The following is a 25,771-nucleotide window of genomic DNA, read 5'->3' as shown; positions in this document are numbered from 1 at the left end:
TCTTTAATTACATACCCCACCAAACTGAAAGCATGACGATGATTCTCACTACAGTATTTGGTTTTAGAATTAATAAGTTCTCCTTCAAAGTAATGGGGATATATTAAAATAAGAGATCCAAGAAAAACCCTTGGAAATTAAATTAACTTCTCCTAAATCAAAATGCCCCTTTTCAACTGTGTAAAACATGGCTTCAGAACTCTAGTGCAAGTCAGGTACCCATGCAGTTCTTCAGTACTACTACTTCTGGTGCTTCATTTTCTTAGACAAAATAAATCAAGTTCAGATTTTTCTATGTACTAAATAATAGGTAAGTCCTAGGCATACCTTGTTGCTTAGACACAGCTAGGAAGAAACAGTGGATAACACTGGAAAATGAAGAATCAACCTACATAATTCTCAATTCCTCATAATACAAAACATGTAACTATTTCAATAGTGAAGTATCCAGGGACATATGTTAAGAATCAACTCTCAGAGATTTCTGGGTCAAAACAACAAAATGAAAATACCAGGAACTGTTAAAGAATAGACTCCTTAAAATGTAAATCAGCAAGATCATTTAACATAATTTATATCTGATTTACATGTCATTTTCAAAAACATACCCACTAGAATGAATAAAATACAGACAATATTTTAGGGAAATATGTTCAAGAATTGTGGGTGCTCCACTTAACTGTTCTGTTATTGCCCCAACAAGGCAAAATGCTCCTAGGTCCTAGCAATGACTCACAGAATCATTCTGGTTCTTCCAAGTCAAGTCACCAGAGAGGGAGAGAAAAAAACAGATTCATCTAAATAAGACAAGATGATCTCTTACCAAGACAAAGAAAGGACTAAGCTTATCATCAGAATCTATTTTTTGGACAAAGACTGAGTTTTGTTGAACTTCTAATTATAAAGCTATGTTAAGTGCTCTTGGGTAGGTAATTTATCCTAGATAATATTACAAATACCAGTTCACACGGCTTTCCAGATAAAGTGGCAGATAATGCTGCTTTCATTCTAATAACATGTTGTTACTTAGTAACATGAACAGAAATGGCATCATGAGAATGTAGTAGAGACTGCAATGAGCTACCTCACACTCATTCTCACCTTGCTCTTTAGTAAACCCAATTTTATTCGAGTCAGTTACATGCTCAGCTAAATTTCTTTCTTTTTTTTAAAGGATTACATTTCTAAGACACCCTCATAGCTAGATGTAGCCATGTGACTAAATTCTGGCCCATAGATGTAACAGGAAATAGTGTTTGGGACTTCCAGGAAAATTAAGGCTTTCTTCCCTTCATAATTTTTCTGCTGCCTGGAACATGGATGGGATGTCTTAAGTCATCAGTAGTCATATTAAACCATGGGATAACTCTGAGAAAGGAAGCAAGGGGGTGCCTGGGTGGCTCAGTCCGTTAAACATCTGTCTGGCTCCAGTCATGATCCCAGAATCCTGGGATCCATGTCTGGCTCTCTGCTCAGTGGGGAGACTGCCTCTGCCTGTGCATGTGCATGCTCTCTCTCTCCTCACCGCCCCCCACTTCCTCTCTCAAATAAAAAAATCTTAAAAAAAAAAAAAGAAATAAAGAAAGCATACACAAGGCAGACAGCACCTGGATCACCAATGACTGTGGAAAGAACAGTGTACAGTCTTGGACTGCCTCCCTCTGAGCTTCTTTATATATGAGAGAATAAATCTCAATGTATGGCTCCTAAACTTTGATGAACATCAGAATCACAAAATGAGCTTTTAAAAATCTGGATACCAAGGCTTTTCCTCATACTAATTAAATAAGAGTATCTGGGGATTGAAATCCGGTATTAGTACTTTTCGAAGACTCTCAGGCAGATTCCAAGGTGCAGCAAACTTTAAGAACTATTGCTTTATGTACGTAAGCCCTCCACAATGAGTCCTTATTACTAACAGCTGATTCTAAATCTGATACTGCAAAAGTATCAGGAAAAAAAATATCTTTATGGATACATTCTATTACCTATGTAGTTTAACTGAAAACCCACAAATGGAAAGACATTTTTAAATATCACTACACTGTAATTTATCATTAAAGTACAGTGCTTATTTTTTAAAGCATTATATCATTTGATCCTCACCTCAACCCTAACTCAGTATCATGCATATTTTACAGTAAAAGTAATAGAGGTTCAGGGAAAACAAAGAACTTATTCAGGGTCTCACATCATGCAACTGGCAAAGCTAAGATAAAAGTTTCTATTTGTGTAACTTCAAGTCTTGTGCCTTTTCCAATACATTGTAACTCCAAAGAAAAGAAGCCAAGAGCCTTCAAAAAGATTTACATTTTTTCTTGACTAAAGATTAATTTCATGAAAAGATAAATTTGAAAACTAATTTTTAAAAATGAATGGAGACAGCATCCCTATTAAATCTATAAGCATTTCATAAATCTTGTGAACCACAAAAATATTACCTTCAAGTTAATATTTTTAAATTTGCTCTTAAGTAGCATTAAATAAATGAATTTTAAAAATCAAGAATTTATAATTTGTCAGTTTTGAAAATAGATCTTTAAGAAGTACTATTGTTAGAACAGAGGGAAAACTGGCCATGAGAAAGAATTTAATAAAATACATAGAATTTAAATTAGTTAATGCAGTGACTTTAGATTTTGAAACAATTTTTAAATGAACAGGTTTTCAGAAGGTCTCAGCTCTTTCACTGACTGCCTTTTATATAATTTCATTTATATCAAAAAGTTAATGTTGATTAACTGACAGAACAATAATAAACAGAGGATTTGAACAAGACTAAGATTAACTGGACCTAATAGACATATAAAGAACACTCCACCCAACTGTAGTAGAATACGCAGCCTTCTCAAGTGCACATGGAATATTCTCCAGGACAGACTACATTTCAGGTCATGAAACAAGTCAACCTACATAGACTACATGAAACAACCTGACTCATTTAAGAGACAGTAAATGTGAACCGACCAATAATAAGAAAAATCAAATACAAAAATCAGTTGTTTCTATATGCTAACAATGAACAATCTGAAAAAGAAATTATAAAAACAATTCTGGTTAGAGTGGCATAAAACAAGAATATAACACTTAGGAATAAACCTAACCAAGGAGTTCAAAAACTGAAAACTATAAAACATCACTGGAAGAAACTAAAGAAAGCACAAATAAGTGGAAATACATTCCACACTCATGGATTAGAATACTTAATACTGTTAAGACATCCATACTACTGAAAGCAACCTACAGCTTTGACACAGTTGCGATTGAAATCCCACGGCATTTTTGGTAAAAATATAAAAATTCATCCAAAAATTGATCAGAATTTAAAGGGACATGTTAGGAAGCCAAAATAATTTTCATATAGAAGAACAAAATGAGAGAATTCACACTTCCTCAGTTTAAAAGGTATCAGAAAGCTAAGTAATCAAAACAGTGTGGGACCAGCATAAAGACAGACCAGTGGAGTACCACAGAAGGTCTAGAAAAAAATCCCTGCCAAATGATATTCAACAAGGGTACCAAGACCACTCAATGAGGAAAAGACAGTGTCTTCTAAAAACAGTGCTGGGAAAACTGGCTGTCTACATGCAAAAAAATGAAATTGGAACCTTATCTTACACCATGTACAAAAATTAACTTTAAAGGGACTAAAAACCTAAGTGTAAGATCTAAAACTATAAAACTTCTTAGGAGAAAATCTTTATAACACTGGAGATGGCAATGATATTTTGGAAATGACACCAAAAGTACAGGCAACAATAACAAAGATAGACAAATGGTATCACAACAAACTTAAAACCTTTTGTGCATCAAGGACATTATCAACAGAGTGAATGAAAAGGCAACCTATGAAAAGGGAGAAAATACAAATCACATATCTGATTTGGGGTTAATATCCAGAATATATAATAGATTCCTAAAACTCAAGAACAAAAAATCAAATAACTCAATTAAAAGACATTATTCCAAAGATGATACACAAATGACCAAAAAACATATGAAAAGATGGTCAACATTACCAATCATCAGTGAAACACCAAATTAAAACCATAGTAAGAGAACACCTCACACCTATTAGGATGGCTACTGTCCAAAAAACCAGAAAATAACAAGTACTGGTGAGGATATGGAGAAACTGAAACCCTTAAACACTGCTGGTGGGATTGTAAAACAAAGCAACTGGTATGGAAAACAGAATGAAATTTCCTCAAAAAGTAAAAACAGAACTATCATAACTATCATATTATCTGGGAATTTCACTTCTGAATATATATGGAAAAATATCAAAAAAAGGGTCTTGAAGAGATACCTAAACACCTATGCTTATCACAGCACTATTCGCAATAGCCAAGAGGTGGAAGTAACCCATACATCCACCAGGGGAATGGATATACAGACAGCCTAATACCATTCAGCTGTAAAAAGCAAGGCAATCCTGTCACATGCTAAACATAGGTGAATTTTGAAGACATTATGCCAAATGAAATAAACCAGTCACAAAAAACCAAAATAGTTCCACTTATATGAGGTATCTAAAGAAGTCAAATTCATAGAAACAGGAAGTAGAATGGTGGTTACTAAAGGCTGGGGAGCTGGGGGAGGAGAGGAAAGGATGAATTTCAGATGCACAAGATGAAAAAGTTCTGGAGATCTATTTCATGACAATGTGAGTATACTTAATATTATTAAACTGTACACTTTAAAATGATTAAGATAAAAAATTTCATTATTTTACGATGTTTAAGGTAATGTTTATTGAATTATCCCTAACTCAATATGGGAATTATTAAATAACACATACACAGAGTTTTAAAACACTAAAAAATCTACTATGGTAATGCCTGAAAAAAAGCTTCTGAAAAGTAAGTATTTTAAATTCTACAAAAGTAAGATTGTTAAAAACATACAATCCTACTTACCTTGGCTTGTCTCTTTTTTCTCTTTGTCTTTCAAAATCTCGTCCTCTGTCTTTTCCATCTCTTGGTTTTTCTTCTATTCTGTCTTTTACTTTATACTTTTCTTTATATTTTTTCCCCAGAACAATATCTTCCTGTATAGGAGGGGGTGGACTAGGAGTTCGAGGTCCTTTCTTTTTACTCTGGTTGCCTTTTGAATTCCTGAAGGTAATACAAAGCTATCATTAGAGGTCCAAATACTTTTGGAAGGACACATGGGTATTTTTTCATTTTAATAAAGCACATTTTAGGTTTTTTTTTTTTTTAAGATTTTATTTATTTATTAGAGAGATCACAAGTAGGCAGAGAGGCAGGAAGTGGGGGCAGGAGGCAGGGTCCCCGCTGAGCAGAGAGCCCGATGCGATGGCGATGCGGGGCTTGATCCCAGGACCCTGAGATCATGACCTCAGCTGAAGGCAGAGTAGTTTAGCCCACTGAGCCGCACAGGTGCCCCAATAAAGCACATTTTAAAAAATGGTAGCATTCCTCACCTTTTACTATCTTATTAATTAGTAATCACTATCCAGGAAAAAACACACAGAAATGAGCAAATAATTAATTTAACTTGCTACTTATTAGTAATTTTAAAGCGTAGGTCTCTGAGAAAGAGGTGGAGTAGGAAGAGATTCTTTCAGAAATAGAAATAATAACAAGATAACTGCATGAACTGAATTTTTCGTAAGCTTATATAGAAAAGTAGATGAAAAAAATAAAAATCACGTATAATTCCACTACTCAAGACTAACTCTTGTTAACATCTTGGATATATGCCCACACTTTTTCTTTCTTTTTTTTTTTTTAATTAAAGATTTTATTTATTTATTTATCAGAGAGAGGGGGGGGGAGAGAGCGAGCACAGGCAGACAGAATGGCAGGCAGAGGGAGAAGCAGGCTCCCTGCTGAGCAAGGAGCCGGATGTGGGACTTGATCCCAGGACGCTGGGATCATGACCTGAGCCGAAGGCAGCTGCTTAACCAACTGAGCCACCCAGGCATCCCTGCCCACACTTTTTCTATGTCACTTCTCCCTCGCCCAATTATATTATGTTTTATAAAAATTTTTGTACTAAACATAGCACAAATATCTTTTCTATGACAAAAAGCAGATGCAAATAATTATTTTTATAGACTCTCAAATTTCATCAAATAGATACGCTCCGTAACTTCTTTAAATAGTTTCAGATTGGTAAATTTTTTAGGTGGCCTCCATGTTTTATGATAAAGAACACAAAATTACATCATCTCTAAATCAAATCCTAAACACTGTTAATAAACATTCATTTAAATCTTCTAAGTCTTATTTGAGAAATCCTCCTCAACTCTAAGATTACAAAAACACCCCCCTAAAATTTGGGAATTTGACCTTTCACATTTAACCTACCTGGAAGTGATTATTGGGTTATTAATCTCCTCTTTAATTTGGCACTTTAAATAATTTTATTCAAATGTTATAACTCTGACCTCTTATATATCCAAAATTGTCTGTCCTTATCTCAGATCTGTCATCATTTGACTGAATATAATAGCACTTTGGTACTAATATACTTTCTCCTCAAAGCTCTACAAATATTGTTATAATATTTTATAACATTTGGTGTTGCAGATGAAAAATACAAAGAGAGCTCATTTCTTTTTCCCCATGCATGTTACACCCAGTTTTTGAGCTGGGATGATTACAAGACGTTTCTCCTTGGAAATTAAAAAACTGCACCAAGATATAACTAGGTTTTCTTTTTTTAGCCTTCTCTAGAACTCAGTGAACCATTCAATCCCAAATCCTTAAGTCTTTCAGTTCAATTTTTAAAAGATTTTTATTTTATCAATTCTGCAAATAGCCCAAGCCTCTCTGGTTAGCTTTATTATAGTTACCACATCTCCTGGATTTCTCATCCATGTCTTATTTTTTAAAATTATTTCTCTCTCTCCTTTTGTTTCCCAATCTTAAATATGTCTTCAAACTCAGTAATTCCTTGAAGCAGCACTCATTCTACTTGTTCCAAATAATTCAGCAGTCTCATTATTCTACTATTTTCAGTTGTTCTTTTTTTTTTGAGATTTTATTTATTTGAGAGAGAGTGAGCACAAGTAGGCAGAGTGGCAGGCAGAGGGACAGGGAGAAGCAGGCTCTCCACTGAGCAGGGAGCCTGATGTGGGGCTCGATCCCAGGACCTTGCGATCATGACCTGAGCCGAAGGCAGCCCCTTAACTGACTGAGCCACCCAGGGGCCCCATTTTCAGTTTTATGGTTTTTTTTTTTTTTTAAAGATATTACTTATTTATTTGACACACAGAGAGATCACAAGTAGGTAAAGATGCAGGCAGAAAGAGAAGGGGGAGCAGGCTCCCTGCTGAGCAGAGAGCCCAATGCAGGGTTCGATCCCAGGATCCTGGGATCATGACCTGAGCCGAAGGCAGAGGCTTAACCCATTGAGCCACCCAGGTGTCCCTATTTTCAGTTTTTTAAAAAATTGCTTTTCTTCCAAAATATCTTGTTCACAGATTGCTTTAATTTTCATGTCAACTGGTCTCATCTTCTCAATGCAATCATTCTCTCAAATTGTACTAAAATTATGAATTTATTATTTAAATTTGTTTTTGTGTTCTCCAACACTGTTCAGTCTGGTGCTGAGTTTTGAAGTAGCCCTCATATATCTGGTAAGTTTTCACCAGCTACTCATTTCACTATTAGTCTTTATAAATGATGACCTAAGTCTGTATCCTAGAACTTACTTCCTGTAACCTTGAGGTCTCTAATCTGATTCCTTAGCTATAAAAAGGTAATAGAGATCATCTTCTTCAAAACTGCTGGTAAAATTTTAAAAAGATAAAAGTATAAAATCAATGGACTATGTGGGCATTCAGAAAATTTAGCTCTTAATCCTTATTCCTATTTCTTATTATCATAGATAAGGTTAGCTACATAGCAAGTTAGAAATTACTAAAGTATGATCAAATCTTTTTTCACCTTTGTCTCCTGCTATGAACCATAGCCACATATCTCCTTACATATTTATGAGATAACTCAAACTTTTAATGTATCTAACAGTAAGTGATAAATTCCTGAATTTCTAAATATTTTTCCACTTAAAAGACAAAAACAGTAGTCACTATCAAAAAATTATTTTAAAGATAAAATAATAGAGGAATTCTTGATACAAACTATTTTCACGTTACTTCCTGTGACAGAGACTAACTAGGTGTTTACTAAATTCTGTCCCTGGCACACTGTTGAAACATACTGTCTAGACTTTTTTGAAATTGGGTATGGCCAAGTGACCAAGTTCTGGCCAAAAAATGTGAGTAGAAGTGATATATACCACTTCCAGCCCTAACTATTAAAAGACTCTCATACTCCAGGCAACTAATTATAAACTGTTCAGCCAAGGAAGAGCAATACTCTAATTAATTTTTTTCTTTGTATGTTCCATTTTTTTGGTGTCCATAAAACCCCAAGTGAAGCCATGTCATAAGGAGACTAGGTTACTGAATCTCTATGTACAGGAGATCAACATATTAATCTGAAACACCCATTTTGATTTTACTTCAGTGAGAAATAAACTTCTGTAGCGTTAAGCTCACATTTTGGGATTAGGCTATTAAAACAACTAGGATTACACAAACATATTCACTGAAATACAGAATTTCTTCACATTATCTTCAAAAATATATGTAGTTGGAAATCATATTATGTTACAATATTGGGTTTAAGTGCCTTCCAACCACAGAGATCCAAACTGGTTTTGGACATTCTGAAGTCAACAAGATCTTTGAACATTTTTTTAAGTCAACTGATTATTCTTTAAAGACGCAGAGCCTACTTCCCATTTGTGACATAGAACTAGCTCAATTAGCTACTTTGACCATTTTTAGATCCTTTCTTTCTTTCTCCTCAAAACTACTTCTTTTGAACAGCTTTTAACCTACTTTGTACATCTTCGTACAAAGAGTTATAAAGAAAAATTTACTTAATAAAAACTGAGAAACAGTATAGATGGACAGAACACATAATACTTTTGCTGATTCTAAGCCACACTGCATCTCACATAATAGCCTAAAGCTTGCTATCAGGACACATCTCACAATAAATATCAAATACAACTGCCAGCTTTCAGGAAGAAGTATGAATTTCAAATTGTCTGTAATTACAGTGCCTACTCAATATGATAACAATGTAAGACCAAGGAGTCTATTTACCTGATTGTCACCTCAGCTGACTTACTGGCATTGCTCCAACAACCTACTGAACTTTAGCTGAAATTCCAATCCTTACTTTTTGCTTAATATGCCTTCACACAGCTTACAGTATGATTCAACAAATGAAACCAGAAGCTGATGATCTGACACACTCCACACAACATAATCTGCTTGGCTAAGAAAATGCTATACTCAATTCAGTGTTTTCCTTGTGCCTCTACCATAGTTTTCCAAGCCCTTCTACTTCAATTACTAAATTAATGGTGCATGTTAAAGTCAACAACATCTTAGACTACAAGAAATACAGTAGTTAAATCAAGGTGAGTAATTATTCCTGCTAAATACTAAGAGGATAAATGAATTACTAATAAAGAACACTATATGAAAAATAACAAGATGAAACTAACCCTTCGTCTAAACAGTTAACAAAACTGATTTAGAGATTAAATTTCAAAGCTTTTATGAATAGAAAGGATAAGAAAACAAAAAAAGGGTATTTCTGATATGCTGGGTTTTTGTTATTTTTATTTTTATTTTTTTTCCAGAAATGGATGGAACTGAGGGATAGTTATTTAACAACAAACGGAGTGGATCACACCACTCTATAGTTCACTCCTTCCTATTTCTTTGCCACATTTACTCAATCCCAGAAGCAAAGGAGAGGATCAAGTCAACTTTACAGAGTGCCTTTTTATAATGCAAAGCTCAGAAAAAACAATGAACCATCAAGACCCCAATCTTCAAGGAGATTAAATTTAACAGAGGTTCTAATATATGTATGTCACAGATAAAATATAATACAAACAGTAATATTAGGAGGGGTATAAATAAAATCTGATATGCAAAGGAACAGAAGTTATGTTCAATAAAAAGAAATGAAAAAACTTAATGGAAAGACAGAATTTGAGCTAGACATTGAAGAACTGAATATGGAAGAGAGGAGGAGGAAAACTGGACAAAAATATTCACAAGACTGAAAAGATCAAAGTATAAATGTCATCTTAAAGAATCTAAATTTTTGGGCACCCAGGTGGCTCTGTCAGTTAAGCCTCTGACTTCAGCTCCGGTCATGATTTCAGAGTCCTGGGACATTGCCGTGCATTGGGCTCCCTGCTCAGCAGGGAGTCTGCTTTCCTTCTGATGTTCTCCCTACCCCCAGCTCATGCATGCACATGCACAGGCTCTCTCATAAATAAATAAATGTTTAAAAAATAGAATCTGAATTTTATTCAACAGAATGGAAATTCAGAGTTTTTCAATGGCATAGTATATTAATCAGAATTGCTCTTTCAGGATTTCTCTCACAAGATTTCTCTGTAAAATGAATCAGTTGGGGTTGAAAATGAAATGTTTATGAGAGTAAGGGAGTGGACATTGGATAAAATAAATACAGTTAGTAGGATATAATAATCTAGGCAGAAAGTACCTGGAGTCTTGAAAGAGGGTTAAAACTTCTAGAAACTAAAAGGAAGAAGACAGAAATTTCCTTGTGGGTTCATCAGATAGACAGTTTGCCAACTGGTCATATGTTGGGAAGAGGTTTGGGTTTTTCTCTTGAAGAAATTTAGTATATGCGCTTTAATTACAACAATATTTAAATAGTACAGATCGACATTAAGTGGAAAGATGTCTTCTGTCTTATTCTTAGTGCCTCAATGTAATCATATTTTCCCATTTCTATTTTTATTTCCTCAACTGGCTACTGGAATAACTCTAATATCTTCATACTGCTATGTACAGGCTATAAGGAACCTAATCTCATAACCACATGCACAAGGACAAGAAGAATGTTCACTGTGTATAACTTGTTAACAGTAAAAACCTGAAAACAACCTAAATGTTCAATAACAGAAAAATAAATATAGAATGTAAGTACTCAAATAAAAAAAGGCTACACATATCAATAAAATATAAAAAATGTTAACTGAAAAAGCAAGTTGCAGAAGCAAAGCTTTAATATGTTAGTAAGATTAATAGATAAAAATAATATATATGAAAGTATAAACATACATGCACCAGTATCAAAACTAATTCAAGAGGGGAGGACAGAATATCTATGTATTATGCTTTAATCTTAAAAAATAAAAAGCTCTGGATGCCTGGGTGGCTCAGTTGGTTAAGCAGCTGCCTTCGGCTCAGGTCATGATCCCAGCGTCCTGGGATCGAGTCCCACATCGGGCTCCTTGCTCAGCAGGGAGTCTGCTTCTCCCTCTGCCTCTGCCTGCCAATCTGTCTGCCTGTGTTCGGTCTCTCTCCCTCTCTCTCTGACAAATAAATTAAAAAAAAAAAAATAATAAAATAAAAAGCTCTGAAGCATATGTAGGTGGGACATAGATATCTGCTTTATTGTTCTGTATAATCTTCTTTTAAATTGAAACTCTTTTGACCTTTTTCTTAGAAGAAAAAAATTTACATTAAATATTTAACATATTTTAAGTACCCTTCTGTAACCCACTAATTCTTTTGAGTATCATTTCAAAAAAAGCTACTTCATTTTGGCATTATTTACTACCCTACTGACCTCTGCTGGTCCAATAAGGGTGAGGATACTGCAGCTGTCTTCCTGTCTTTCTTGCTTGCTGAAGATGATGACTTGGGGCTTGATTTTCGCTTTGGAGATTTGCTTGATTTTCTTAGAGAAGGTGATGGAGATAATTTTGATCTAATTACTTCTGGTGAAACCTTTTAAAAGAATTCAGTAAGTCAATTCAGAAACTCCTTCAATCATGGCTGTTATAATCAGGTAACAAAGTAGGTGTTTTTAAAGCATACCAAACTTTAGAAGAAATATTAAGTGCTACTAGAGATACCATGTATTAATCTGGCTCCTAAACACATGCTTTTAACCAGTATGATAATTAACTGCCCTAACATAATACTAATATCAATAAAGCCAACTAAAATGATAAAACTTCAAAGTCTCCTTAGAAAAATCAAAATTATATTCCAAAGAGTTGTATCTCTACTCTTTAGAAAATAAACAAGTGTTCTAGAAATAGCTTAGGCCTAAAAAACAGACATACATAGATTTAAATCCTATTTAACATTAGCTGGTGACTCTAGGCAACAAAATCTCGGTTTTTCACCTGTTCGAAAGCAAAAAATTTCAATTTATCTAACAGAGTAATGAGAAGATTAAATGATTGACATATGTAGTTGATATATAATTTAATCAGTGTATCAATATCCTAGTACAATTTAAGACAGAGCAAGCAGCTAATGAGTTCTCTAATCAATAGCCATGTTGATGCTAATTACAAACATTTATTTCAATAATAGCATACCTCTTTTTTAATAATAATTTCTTCTCTCTTGTCCATGTTTTCTTGTTCCAGCTTCATTAATTCCCTCTGTATCTTCTGACGCTTCATTTCCAATGACAACTCATGAACATAATCATAATTAATATCTCCATTGTCAGAATCTTTAAAAAAAAATTCCATTACTTGTCAAAAACTACGAATGATCTATACCAAAAATTAGAGCACTTTTTCTGCTAATTTTTTATACAAACTAAAATGGTAGATTCATTCATTAGAATAACAAATTTCTCAAAGATAAAAGAAATATATACTGTTTCTATAAAGGATTAAAATCAATATGGTTGATTTCTTTTGATTTCTTTATGAAAAGTCAAACATTTTTAAGATTCTTGGGTTTTCTGAAAGTGGTTTTAGGTTGCCTGGGGGTTGGGATTTTGGTTAGGAGACAGGATTTTTAAAAGATACAATTAAAAACAAACATGTAAATTTTAACTATTAGAGATACCAAAGCCTTCAATATTTTATCCTGAATATGATGTGATTTCATTATCTCCTTGACTTTCTTAAGGATTCATTAGTATTAAATGAAGGTTACATTAGGTGTCCTACATTGCTTCCGCATTACTTTTTTATTAGTAACACAACAGATTTGTATCTAAAACTAAAGTCTGGTAATTTTAATACTAATGTGTACATGAGTTAATGTCCGAAGATCTGTACCATTTCCATTACACGTGATTTGTACTAGGTTCCTTAGATTAGAACTGCCCATCAACAGATCTGATACCATTTCCTTATTTCCATTCACCTTTTTCATAAAAAAATATGATGGCTCGTTAAAGGGGGAAAAAGAAGGAATGGTACACAGAGCTATTTCATCACAATACCCAGAAGTTTTCAGTGGCTACTGGCACTGCCACCCAACCTCTCATCCTCACTTGCTATAATGCAAGATGTCTAGAGGAAGGAATTTCAGTGACTCGTATCCTAACACATGACAGTGCTGGGCTTCACTGCTTCCGAACTGAAGTGCCTTCTATCAAACTATACTTTGGCACTAAAGATCACCATTCCTTAACCTGGGGCAAAAAAAAAAGAACTAAAAAATAACAAAGATAGGTAGTTCTACTTGACTGCTTAAAAGCACAAGATAATGAATATCACTGTCAGGCACAGACCGAATACATTATAATGCCAACCATCCATTTATACACTTGGGAACTAAGAGGGTAGCTATATAGTCTTTAACTGTGTAACTAAATTGATTACTCAGCTAATATCAGAAGATGAGGACAATTTTTCGATAAATATATAAAACAGACTAAATCACATTTTTCAGTCAGAAAGCAATCACTAAATATTTAAGGATATAAAACTTTTACTTGATAAAATGATTAGAGATACTGAATTTTTTTTTTAAGATTTTATTTGAGAGAGCACACAAGCAGGAGGGAGGGGCAGAAGGAGCAGGAGAAGACGACTCCCTGCTAAGCAGAGAGGCTGATGCTGGGCTCTATCCCAGGACCCAAGATCATGACCTGAGCAGAAGGTAGACACTGAACTGACTGAGCCACCCAGGTGCCCCAAGAGATGCTAAATTTAATTAAATATATAATGGCTATATTCAGTATTATTGTGCATTCTGATACTTTGTATCAGAGATGGTGTCAAAGATTCCATTTGATGGTATTCTCAAATTATTAACAGATAAAAATTCCATAACTAAATACTAAGTACGTATAAAATAAAGGGAAGATTATGGACTTTGGGGAGGGTATGTGCTAGGTGAGTGCCATGAAGTGTATAAACCTGGCGATTCACAGACCTGTACCCCTGGGGCTAATAACACATTATATGTTTATAAAAAAATAATAAAAATTATTTTTAAAAAAACAAAAAATGAAAAAAAAAAGGGAAGAGTAATTAATTGTAAAGAATGATTTATAGTATTTTTAAAGGCATTATCAATAATGTCCTGTGCCCCTCTAAAAACTGCTATCTGGAAATACCAATATAGAACACATGTAAAAAAATGAGAAGCTGACTGTCAGTCTTCACTCCCCAACTACCCTAATAAGGGCATTAAGTCTGAACAGTTAAAATCAATGTACTATAACTAATATATTTCATTTAGAGGGAAAGCTCTCAAGTCTTCACTGATAAACCACTTATTCTTATTTTATGGCTATCTATTATAAACAAAAGGAAGATGTTTTCCTAGCCTTTAAGAGTTGAACTACAAAATAGGCATGATGCAACTGATAGTCTCCTGACAAAAAAAGAAAAATGAGAAGACACAAAACATAAAATAGAACCCAAAACAAAAATGAGTCTGAAACCATTTAAGAAATTTAGAAAATGTCTCTCATACCTTATAGCTTGAGGTTATCATTATAATTGCCTAATAAAAACTGATTCATGTAGGTGATTAGTATAAGTCAATAGAAAAATATTAAATGTAACTAGAATGGCAGATTTTATAAGGCAGAGATTTTTAAGAATGTATATAATAGAAATATATATACAATACATAAGGTTGACATCACTTTTTTTTTTTTTTAAAGATTTCATTTATTTATTTGACAAAGAGAGAGAGCATAAGCAGACCGAACAGCAGGCAGAAGGAGAGGGAGCAGCAGACACCCCACAGGGCAGGGACCATGACCTTAGCTGAAGGCAGATGCTTAACAAACTAAGCCACCCAGGTGCCCCAACATTATTTATAAATAGAGTTCATATTGATTCAAAGGAGAATGAGCAAGAAAGGATACAAACAGGTAATTCACAAAAAGAAGAAAATGCAAATGACAGATAAATATGGCTTTTTCACGTGCTAAAGAGTCATTTTTTTTCTAATTATAATATTAGGTATCAGCAAAGGTACAGATAAAAGGTATGTTCATTCTCTGAAGGTAACAATATAAACTAGTATATCTATCTTGGAAAGTAATTTAGTAAAGCCTTAAGAATATTCATTCCTCTTAATATAACAATTTTATTTCCAGTAATCCATTTTATGCAAATAATCATAGATATAAAAGAGTATATGTATATGAATTAAAGGCTATATATATTTATTTCCTTTTGTCTTTAACAAATATATTCTCACTATTAAAAGTCGTAATTCTTAGGGCTCCTGGGTGGCTCAGATGGTTAAGTGTCTGCCTTCAGCTCAGGCCATGATCTCAGGTCCTCAGATGGAGTCCTTGCTGGGTGCCCAGCTCAGCAGGGAGCCTTCTTCTCCCTCTCCCTCTGCTGCACCCCCCTGCTTGTGCTTTGTCTCTCTCTCTCTCTAATAAATAAAATCTCTATAAATAAATAAATGTGTGTATGTACGTTATGTCTTAATTCTTAAGTATCAGGATAAAATATGAAATACCCTTACACTCCTCCCACTGTCAGCCTTACTCCAGTGGTTAAGACTGTTACTAGTTCGGTGCTGTATGCATAAAAATAAACCTTTTTATATTTAATGCTCTTTAAAATAATGGTACTAAAACTACACACACTGCCCTATAGAAATATCTTTCCAGGGGCGCCTGGGTGGCTCAGTGGGTTAAGCCGCTGCCTTCGGCTCAGGTCATGATCTCAGGGTCCTGGGATCGAGTCCCGCATGGGGCTGTCTGCTCAGCAGGGAGCCTGCTTCCCTCTCTCTCTCTCTCTCTCTGCCTGCCTCTCCATCTACTTGTGATTTCTGTCAAATAAATAAATAAAATCTTTAAAAAAAAAAAAAAAAAAAAAAGAAATATCTTTCCAGGGGTGCCTGGGTGGCTCAGCTGGTTAAGCAGCCAACTCTTGATTTCAGCTCAGGTCACGATCTCAGGGTCTAGGGATGGAGCCCTTGACGGGCCCCACAATGCGTGCAGAGTTGTTTGAGATCCTCTGCCCCTTCCACCACTTGCACTCATTCTCTCTCTAAAATAAATACAACCTTAAAAAAAAAAACTATGTCATGCACAGAGATCAACCATTTTCATTTAATATAATTTATTTAATCGGTTTCCTCTTGACACACATTCAGTTTGTTTTCAATATTTTGCTCTATAAATAAGACTTCTATGGACATTCTGACAGCCTCCCTGATTCACAAGTACATCTTATTTTTTTGGGACAGATGTCTTAAACTAGATCTGCTGGATGAAGAGAAGCATAATTTTATTTTAATATTGCCAAAGTGCACTCAAAAGTAATTTTATCAATGGAAACTCCCACTTCATAATATTAGTACTTTTCATTTTTATCAGTCTGATGAGTGAAAAAGGTTACCTTTTTATTTTCATTGTCTTTCTTCTGTAGTGAACCTGAGCATTTACTAACCACTTCTATTTCCTCTATGAATTATCTAATGTTTGGTTTTTGCCCATTTTTTTAACTGGACTATCTTTTTCTTGTATTTGTGGTAGTTCCTTTTATGTTTATGTAGTGGTTTTTTTTTTTTTTGCCATATTCTTACATGTTACACATGTCAAATATTTTCTTATGGTGATACTTTTAATTATTAAATTACAGTTTGGTTATACAGAAAATTTAAATCTTTATGTATCCAAATAAGGCTTCTGGGTTTTATGCCTTAACTTCAGAAGAATGTATCCATCTCTAAGATTACCAAAATATGTTCATATTTTTCTCTCCTCCTACAGTGGTACTTTTGCTTTTTATGTAACTGCACTAGTCCCTATGATAAATAAATAAGAGGAAGTTTAAGTAACCAAATAAAAAACACAGACTTGGGGGTCTGGTGTTGGAAATATAGGAAGCAACCAGATAATGAAAAGTTCCGTAAGATAAGAATTTGTACTTGATCCTGAAGGAAATGGGAAATCCGAATTTTTTAAAAAGATTTTATTTATTTATTTGAAAGACAGAGAGAGAATATGCAGGCACATGCCCAGCAAGGAGAGGGATAGAGGGGGAGCGAGAGGGAGAGAGAATCTCAAGCAGACTCCCACCAAGTGCAGAGCTTAAGGTGGGATTCCATCCCATGACCCGAGATCACAACCTGTGCCAAAACCAACAGTTAGACACTCAACCAATTGAGCCACCAAGGTGCCCCAGGTAATCCAGATTTTAAACAGAGGAATGAAATGAAGCAATTTATTCTTTCTTAAGAGCATTCTTCAACTCACAGAGTAGAAGAAATCTGGAATACATATCACTAATAAAGATCTTATATCCAAAATATAAAAGGAATTCTCAACAATTAAAAACATGTAATACAACAGAACAGGCAAGTCTGGAACACAGAGTTTATAAAACAAATTATACATTCATTAGTAAATGTGAAAAAGTTCGAAACTTTATTAGTCATTAGGGAAATGCATACTGAAACCCCAATAAGATACCAGCACACACCTCCAGAATGGCTAAGATAAAAAAAAAAAACCAAAAAAATACCATATAATAAACAACAACCATTTAAAAATTATCAACTAAAGAAGAACATATGCAAATTCTGTTGCCCAGCAACTCCCAGGCATAAACTGAAGAGAAACGGGTAGGTACATGCTTAGCAAAAGGTATGGTTAAGAATAGTAATAGCACTTAAGCCGTAATAGCTCAAAACTGGAAATTACTCAAATGTTTATCAACAGTAGAATGGATAAATTATGGTATATTCATAAATGAAATACTACATAGCAATAACAATGAACTATATGTGCAGTAAATAATATGGTTTAATCTCAAAAATATACTCTACGTAAAAGAAGCTAAACATAAAAAGAGTACTGCTATTGATTCCATTTATACATAGCTCAAAAACAGACAAAAACTAACCGATGGTAGTAGAAATCAGGGCAGGATTACCTTTGAGAGGTGGGGGTTAGGAGGTAGTGAGTAGAAAGGGAGCGAAGGAGGCTGATGGGATACTATCATTTTCTATTTATTGATTTGGGTGCTGATTATACAAGTTCATGAACATTGAAATATATGCTCTTCTGAATGTATACTACACTTTAGTAAAAAAAATTTTTTAAAGATTATTCTGACTTTCAAGTGGAGAATGAATTAGGAGATAAGATTAACCTCATGGCATGAGGTCAGGTTATTTTGGTAAAATATATTTGAAGGCAATAAACAAATATCTTAGTAACCAAAATATTAGTAGTCATGTAGAAAAATAGAGGTCAGGTTATTTTGGTAAAATATATTTGAAGGCAATAAACAAATATCTTAGTAACCAAAATATTAGTAATCATGTAGAAAAATAGATGGTTCTGAAAGCTGTTCAGCAGGTAGAAATGTAAGAACTCTATAAATGTCTAGGTTGAGGGGATGGAGTATCAAATAATGATTCCCAGGCTTTGGGGAACCTAGTAGGAAAGTGGTGCTATTAAGATAAGGAACTCAGACGGAGATATCCAACTGACAGATCCTTAACTGAGAGCTCTAGATATTAGAGTCATTAATACATAGATGCTAATAATGCCCTATAAGCATGGTTTCATCTGGAGGGAAAAATTAAAATTGAGAAAAGGTGGCTGGACAAAGGGAAAACAACTGACAGCAGAAGCTGCTTCTAGAAACAAGTGGTTCTCAAAGAGTAGTCTGAGAACTTTTGGGAACCCCAAGATAATTCTAGGTGTTTCAGAAGATAAAATAACATTTCTATAGCATTATATTATTTGACTGTTTTTTTTTCCTTTCCTGAGTATACAGTGTAGTTTCCCAAAAGTTACATAATATGTAATATCCTTAACAGATTGAATGCAGAAGCAGATAGGAAAATCCATGTCTTCTATTAGGCCAGATATTAAAAAGACTTACAAAAACATGTAAAACATTGCTCCTCTGTGTAACTTTTATTTTTAATTTGCAAAACATATCTATTTTTTGTAAAGGTATATCCTAGGTTTATTACTGTCATTGTTAGCCAAGTTCATAAATAAATATTTTTTAGGGCGCCTGGGTGGCTCAGTGGGTTAAGCCGCTGCCTTCGGCTCAGGTCATGATCTCAGGGTCCTGGGATCGAGTCCCGCATCGGGCTCTCTGTTCAGCAGGGGCCTGCTTCCTTCCCTTCCCCTCTCTCTGCCTGCCTCTCTGCCTGCTGTGATCTCTCTCTGTCAAATAAATAAATAAAATCTTTAAAAATAAATAAATAAATAGATATTTTTTAAATTTCTCAAAAAAAAAAAAGACCTCTTAGATTCAATTTCTAATATGTTAAGAATTGAAACAGATAATCCACCAGGTCAAAAGTTGTTTGTGGGGGGCAGTTGGTTACACATCCAACTCTTGGTTTTGGCTCAGGTCCTGACCTCAGAGTGGCTGAGCCCTCCGTTGGGTTCCACACTCAGCAAAGAATGTGCTTAAGACTCCCTCCTCCTCTCCTCTATTTGTGCCCACTTTCTCTTCCCCCTTTCTCAAATAAATAAATCTGAAAGAAAGCAATCAAGCAAGCAAAGCTGTCTGGATCCTTTAAAAAACTAAAAAGTGTCCTAAGACCAGAAAGTTTGAGAAATATTGGTATAGAGCAATATCTTCTGAGTCCAGCTAAAATTGATATTCACTTTAGACTGAAAATGTAGAAGGAAAGCCTGTTAAACTAGTTCACAGTCTCATTATCTGGGGATTGAGATGGCTACATCCATTCATCAATATTCCTTCAAGCCTATTTTTAATATAGAGAGATAAATGTCCAAAACCTTTGAGTTCTAATCAAGACAAACGATAATAAATAGCCATGTGTATATTTTACATGTAAAACTATATAAAAGGCATCTACTCACCTTTTAAAGGAATTTTGTATATAAAAGGCTCTTGTAGTAAAATCATTTTGGTTTTCTTTTTTAAAGATAACAGTCAAGAGCAAAGCCTTGGGAAACATTTAAAAGATAGTTAAAATATAAGGAACCTCTGTAGGAAGATTGAAGGGCTTCAAAGGAAGACAGAAAACCTGAAGAGGGATAGAGAGGTAGAAGAAATCCAAGGGGAAAGTACTTTTGGAAGACAAAGGCTCTCAAATGCTGCAGAGAGATTATAGAAGAGAAACAAGGAAGTCTCCATTTATTTAGCAAAGGGGAGGCTATTAGTAACTTTGAAGAACAGTTTTAGTGAAGACATGGGTCAGAAAACTGAGTAAATACTGAGGTGAAAAAGAAAGACAGTAAGGTACAGAACTACTCAACAATTTAGTTGTAGGGGCACCTGGGTGGCTCAGTTGGTTAAGCGACTGCCTTTGGCTCAGGTCATGATCCCAGGATCCTAGGATTGAGCCCTGCATTGGGGTCTTTCTGCTCAGTGGGAAGCCTGCTTCTCCCTCTCTCTCTGCCCATCGCTCTGCCTACTTGTGCTCTCTCTGTCAAATAAATAAAATCTTAAAAAAAAAAAAAAAAAAAAGGAATTTAGTTGTAAAGTGGGGATAAGCAGGGTGATAGCTGAAAAGTCACATGGAGAAAAGAGGAAAAGATATGTTAAAGATACAAAAGAGAATGTATGCTAAATGAACAAGACTGCAGAGGGAGGAGGAAATCAGATCCAGAATATAGGAAAATACAACCTTTATACAGAAGGGAGGCTACTTACACAGAAACAAAGAGGAAATAGTAAAGTTCGGGGGGGTGGGGGGGAGAAGACTAATTTGGAAGTATGGTAGCAGGAAGTTGAGGGTGTTAGTGGGTCGTGAGTTGCATCATCTCTGCGTAGTAAAGAGCAGACAGGAACTATGAGAGGGTTTGAAACAGCTATTATGAAAACGAAGAGAGAACTGTCTTGGGCTTTCCCTAATCTTTTAAACAGGAATAGAGAAATTTTTTTTTAAAGATAAGAAGTATCCAGTACATTTCAGAGTTATTTTTATCCACAAATAACTAAAATGAAAAGAATGCTGAATGTGTTGAGTTAATCGTTTCACACTTAGGAAAAGTTCACTGTCCAATCTTTAACAATCAAGTTTTGTAATATTTTATTTCAGTATATTAACTACTTAATTAACTATGATGGGACATTTTAGCTGCTTCTACTGCTATTTTGTAGGAGTTGTTAAATTGGCTTATGAAAGTCCAATAAACCAATCATAGGGAAGTTTCTTATCTATTTTTAGGAGTAAGTTTTAAGTAGACAATACTGTCCCAAGATGGAATGGATTTCCTTAAAAAATACTGATGTTCAAATTACTGGAGAGGCAGTTAGCATACTTTTCACATATGGGAATATAAATCCTCAGAGATTGTTCTCAAATGTAACACTAAATGTTGTAAGCTTACAGGCTCTTGGCTCTCACAGATGTCCATTCATTCACTGTAGCTGAAAAGCAGCTACAGAAAATAAGTAACAAATGGGTATGGGTGTATTCCAACAAAACTTTATTAGCAAAAACAGGTGGCTAGCCCACAAGCTATTCTTTTTTAACCCCTGGTCTAAGTTTTCATTTTACTGCTAAGGAAGGCGCTTAAATTAGTATACTCTTTAGTTTTGTCATCTGTAAGAAGAATAACAAAGCTACTGAATTAATAATTACATAAATTATATTAAAATACCCAGAACACCCAAAGCATTCAACAAATATGAGTTCTCTTTCTCTATATTTGATAGTGTGAGGCTATAGTGCTCACCTTCAGAAGGTCACAGAAGTGAAGAAGAGGAGAGAACATTCATGGTGTGGAAAACAAATGCTAATTTGTTAAGACAATGATGCAAAGATGATTTTGCTATTTTTCATCAACAAATCCCTGGTCTCAATTATCCGAATTGGATTTCTTCTGAAAGATGAAAGTCTACAAAATTTCTTGGAAACAATTTTCCCAGATCCTTAAGATTTAAAAATTTCATTTTAATATTTTATGTGAAACAAACAAAATTTAGATTTAATTTTAACCTTGGTATTGAGGAACCAATAAGATTTAGAAACATAATACAATTTCAAAGGACTGTGATGCTGCCCAGTATAGCTCTAGGAGGAAAAAAGGATGGGGAAGTTGAAAAATGCAGTGAACAGTTTTCTCTGCCTTTGTTCCGCTACCATATGCCATTTTCTGTATTCTAACTCAGTAAGGTAGAAACAAGGCAGTAAGATGATTCTGAAACAACAAGGAGATTACAGTTGAAAGGTGTTTTGAAGCCCCCCAAAATCTACAAAGTAAATAATCAATAAATTGATGATATAAACAAAGATTTTTTAAAACTCACCATCTCTGTTAGTTTCCCATTCTACATTTTCTTCTTCACTTTCTGGAGTTCTCTCCTTAGTGATTTTTATGTCTTCCTTTTCCCTATGTCTCCCTCTTGAAGATTCTTTCTAAAAATTATACACATACATACAGATTACTATATTTTAAAAAATTATGAGATAGTTACTATAATACAGACTATTTCTAGCCTCATCTTTTTTCATCTGTTTTGCAGATAATCACTCACCCACTAAGGAGAAAAACTGACAAGTTCTAGTGTAGCACCGCAATGAGCACTATTTTATTAAAGAGCAACGTGGTAAAAAGAAGGCATCAATCACTGAGATTTCAAGATACAATGTAAATGTCTAATAAGCGCTGGATAGTCCACAACATACCAAGTTTGTATTTCTAAGTCTCTAGGGGGAAACTATTCAAAATGCATAAAATAAACAAAAGGATTGAATATATTAAATAAGGACTAAAAAATGGCTGCATTATTCATAGTAGACCCTCAAAAAGAATTACTGATCTAAAACTTGTCATATACTAATGTAACATCATTTCCCTATATGCCTAGATAAATCCAAACTCATTTGGTAATTTTATAAATGCTTTTTAAAAAAGATTTTTCCCTATTTTGAGGAAACCAAAATGGCAGCTAAAACAGGTGGCAAATTAGTCCTTATACTGAAGCTAAAAAAACAGAAAATCTACATTTTATTCCAAGTTTAACAGCACCCTATGGACAAAACAGGACAGTAGTAATTCAGCTGATAACATTTAACTAAATATCCTATTACACAAAAATTCCAAACAACATTTTAAGTGGTAAGAAAATAAAGTAACCATTGTTATGGAATTGTTACCTTCCTACCACAGTGTCTCACTTTTATTAATACCTTAAATCCTGCCTATAAAACAAACTAACACAAAAAGGTTAATTGTTAAAAGTTCTTTCTGGGCATTATAAAAAACAAAACGGGGCTGCTTAAAACAAAAATTAATTTCTCTGTGAAGTCTTCTTTTTAAAGAACTCTAGTATAAATTATAATTGCCCCTAATTTTACATATTTAAGTATAAAGTCATGCTGCTATCACTTGCTTAATGACATACATGGCTGCCGTAAAACAATAAAGGTGGACAAAAGTCATTATAAAAGAGTCTACAAGAATACACCCAGCCATGGAAAAATGGTAAGAGGTCAAAAGAGAGAGAAAGAGAGAAAGAAAAAGAGAGAGAAGGGAAGGAAGGAAGGAAGGGTTAATCCTCTTTATACATAAATCAAAAGGAAAAAAGGAACATGAGCTATTTTTATTCTTTAGCTCTATTCTAAAGGGTATCAGTGATGAACCATTCTATATCCAATGCAACTTTTTTTTTTTTTTTTTTTTGCTCCACACCCAGTGTGGAGCCCAATGTGGGGCTTGAACTCAGGACCCTGAGATCAAGACCAGAGCTGAAATCAAGTGTTGGACACTTAACTGACTACACCACCCAGATGCTCCTCCCACCATGCAACTTTTGAACATTCTGGGGATTAAACTCACTATAAATATAAATTAGTACAAGTTATATCAAAAATTTATAGAAAGTTATCTCCAAATTACTGAAAAATATATTGTTTCCCAAAGTATCACATAATATCTGAATACTAATTTAGCTGAAAAAAAAAAAGGGTTTCAGAGCCATAGTGCTGATACTGCAAAATAAATAATCTGCAAGTGTGTAAGAGAATATTTTAAAGATTTAGAAAAAAATTTAATCATCTTAATAAGTTTCATTAATAACTTACATAAATATTTCAAAATATTCACCCTATATAATAAATTATGTAATTTTAAGCTGCCCCCCTCTTTTTTTATTTAAGATTTTATTTGTCAGAGAAAGGAGAGAGCACACAAGCAGGGGGAGCTGCAGGCAGATAGAGAAGCAGGCTCCCTACTGAGCAAGAAGCCCATGCAAGACTCCATTCCAGGCCCCTGGGATCATGACCTGAGCTGAAGGCAGACACTTAACTTAGAGCCACCCAGGTGTCCTCTTTTTTTTTTTTTTAAAGGCTCTTGTCTTTTAATATGACTTTAATACTGTCCTCAGAAATCATATATGACTTCTGTTATTAAGTACTAGACACTGAATATAGGCTTTAATAAAAATGGAATCTCATTCAAGTTAGAAGATACATTTTTTTCTAATACTTTGTCACAATCAAAATACAGGAATTATTTTGGTAACAATTATTAATGCAGCACAGATCATTTTTAAAAATGTCACATTTACCCATTTTTTCAATTCATCAATGTTTAGGCATAATTTGGTTAGGCATGTTATTCCTTGGTCAGTTATTTCCCATTTATCATATTCAAATAAACAGGGTCCGGTATTCCCTGTTCCATGTAGCACAGCATGGCCTGCTCTCTCACCTCTTGAAGAGAACAGCTTGTCATCTTATTTCTTTTAAATGAAAACATATTAATTAGGCTGTTTGATTACTTTATTATGCATTCTAAATTAGCCATCCCAAAAGATGTACATGTTGAAATATCTGTTAAAGAACTAAAATATTTCAGCCGGTACTGCTGGGAATGAGATATTTTAAGAATTCTGAACTTTTTTGGACTTCAAAGTATATTAAGTAACACCACCAGTAGGGTCTGGATAAACCACCTGTGATCAAACACACGAATATTTTTGCAGCACAACATGAATTTGCCAATTGGATAAAGACTATAATTAGCCTCGTGTCAATTAAAATCAGGTTACGCTATCAAATAAATCTATGCCTAACTTAGGAAACATTTTTGGCTTTAAAAATTTCTTAGATTTCAGAAATGTAATAAATGACTGTGGACTTTAACTTTATTTTCATTTTATATTACATTCACATTTATTCCTTAAACATTTTATGTATGGACAGATAATATTCATTATGAATTTTGTTTTTAGATAGTAAACAGGCATTATCAAAAAGAAGTACTTTAAAAAATAAGTACTGAGGTTAAGTTTTGAAAACCAATATTGTAACAACTGGATTAGCAACCAGAATAATTAAATGCTAGGGGTCTTTGTAAATAATGTAATTCAAGCTCCTCGTGCCCTATGTAGAAAATTTTTTAATACTATATAGTTATGAAAGTCCTATTAGAAGAATTTCAGGAAAAAAATTTACTCTCTACATCTCTGATGACGGCTCTTCACTGCTGGATCCTTTGTCTCCATTTTCAGACAGCTCTGAGTATTAAAACATTCTTTC

At 34.1% G+C, this 25,771-nt stretch overlaps 1 protein-coding gene across 9 annotated transcripts in view; it reads right to left on the bottom strand.

Annotated features, from left to right (window-relative positions):
• The window catches only part of ZC3H13 (zinc finger CCCH-type containing 13), a 101,272-nt gene that overhangs the window by 50,572 nt on the left and 24,929 nt on the right, over positions 1 to 25,771 (bottom strand). For all 9 annotated transcript variants that reach the window (XM_082700616.1, XM_082700618.1, XM_082700613.1 and 6 more), the window contains exons 5-8: positions 22,537 to 22,645; positions 12,433 to 12,572; positions 11,670 to 11,830; positions 4,920 to 5,117 (exon numbers count right to left, since the gene is read on the bottom strand). In XM_082700616.1, the coding sequence (XP_082556742.1) occupies positions 4,920 to 5,117; positions 11,670 to 11,830; positions 12,433 to 12,572; positions 22,537 to 22,645 (608 nt within the window). The remainder of the gene's footprint in view (positions 1 to 4,919; positions 5,118 to 11,669; positions 11,831 to 12,432; positions 12,573 to 22,536; positions 22,646 to 25,771) is intronic.

Source organism: Mustela nivalis (assembly GCF_964662115.1).
Source record: "Mustela nivalis genome assembly, chromosome: 15".
Classification (NCBI taxonomy): Eukaryota; Metazoa; Chordata; class Mammalia; order Carnivora; family Mustelidae; genus Mustela; species Mustela nivalis.
Note: the sequence above shows the minus strand (reverse complement) of the source record. Positions and strands in the feature narration are given on the sequence as shown.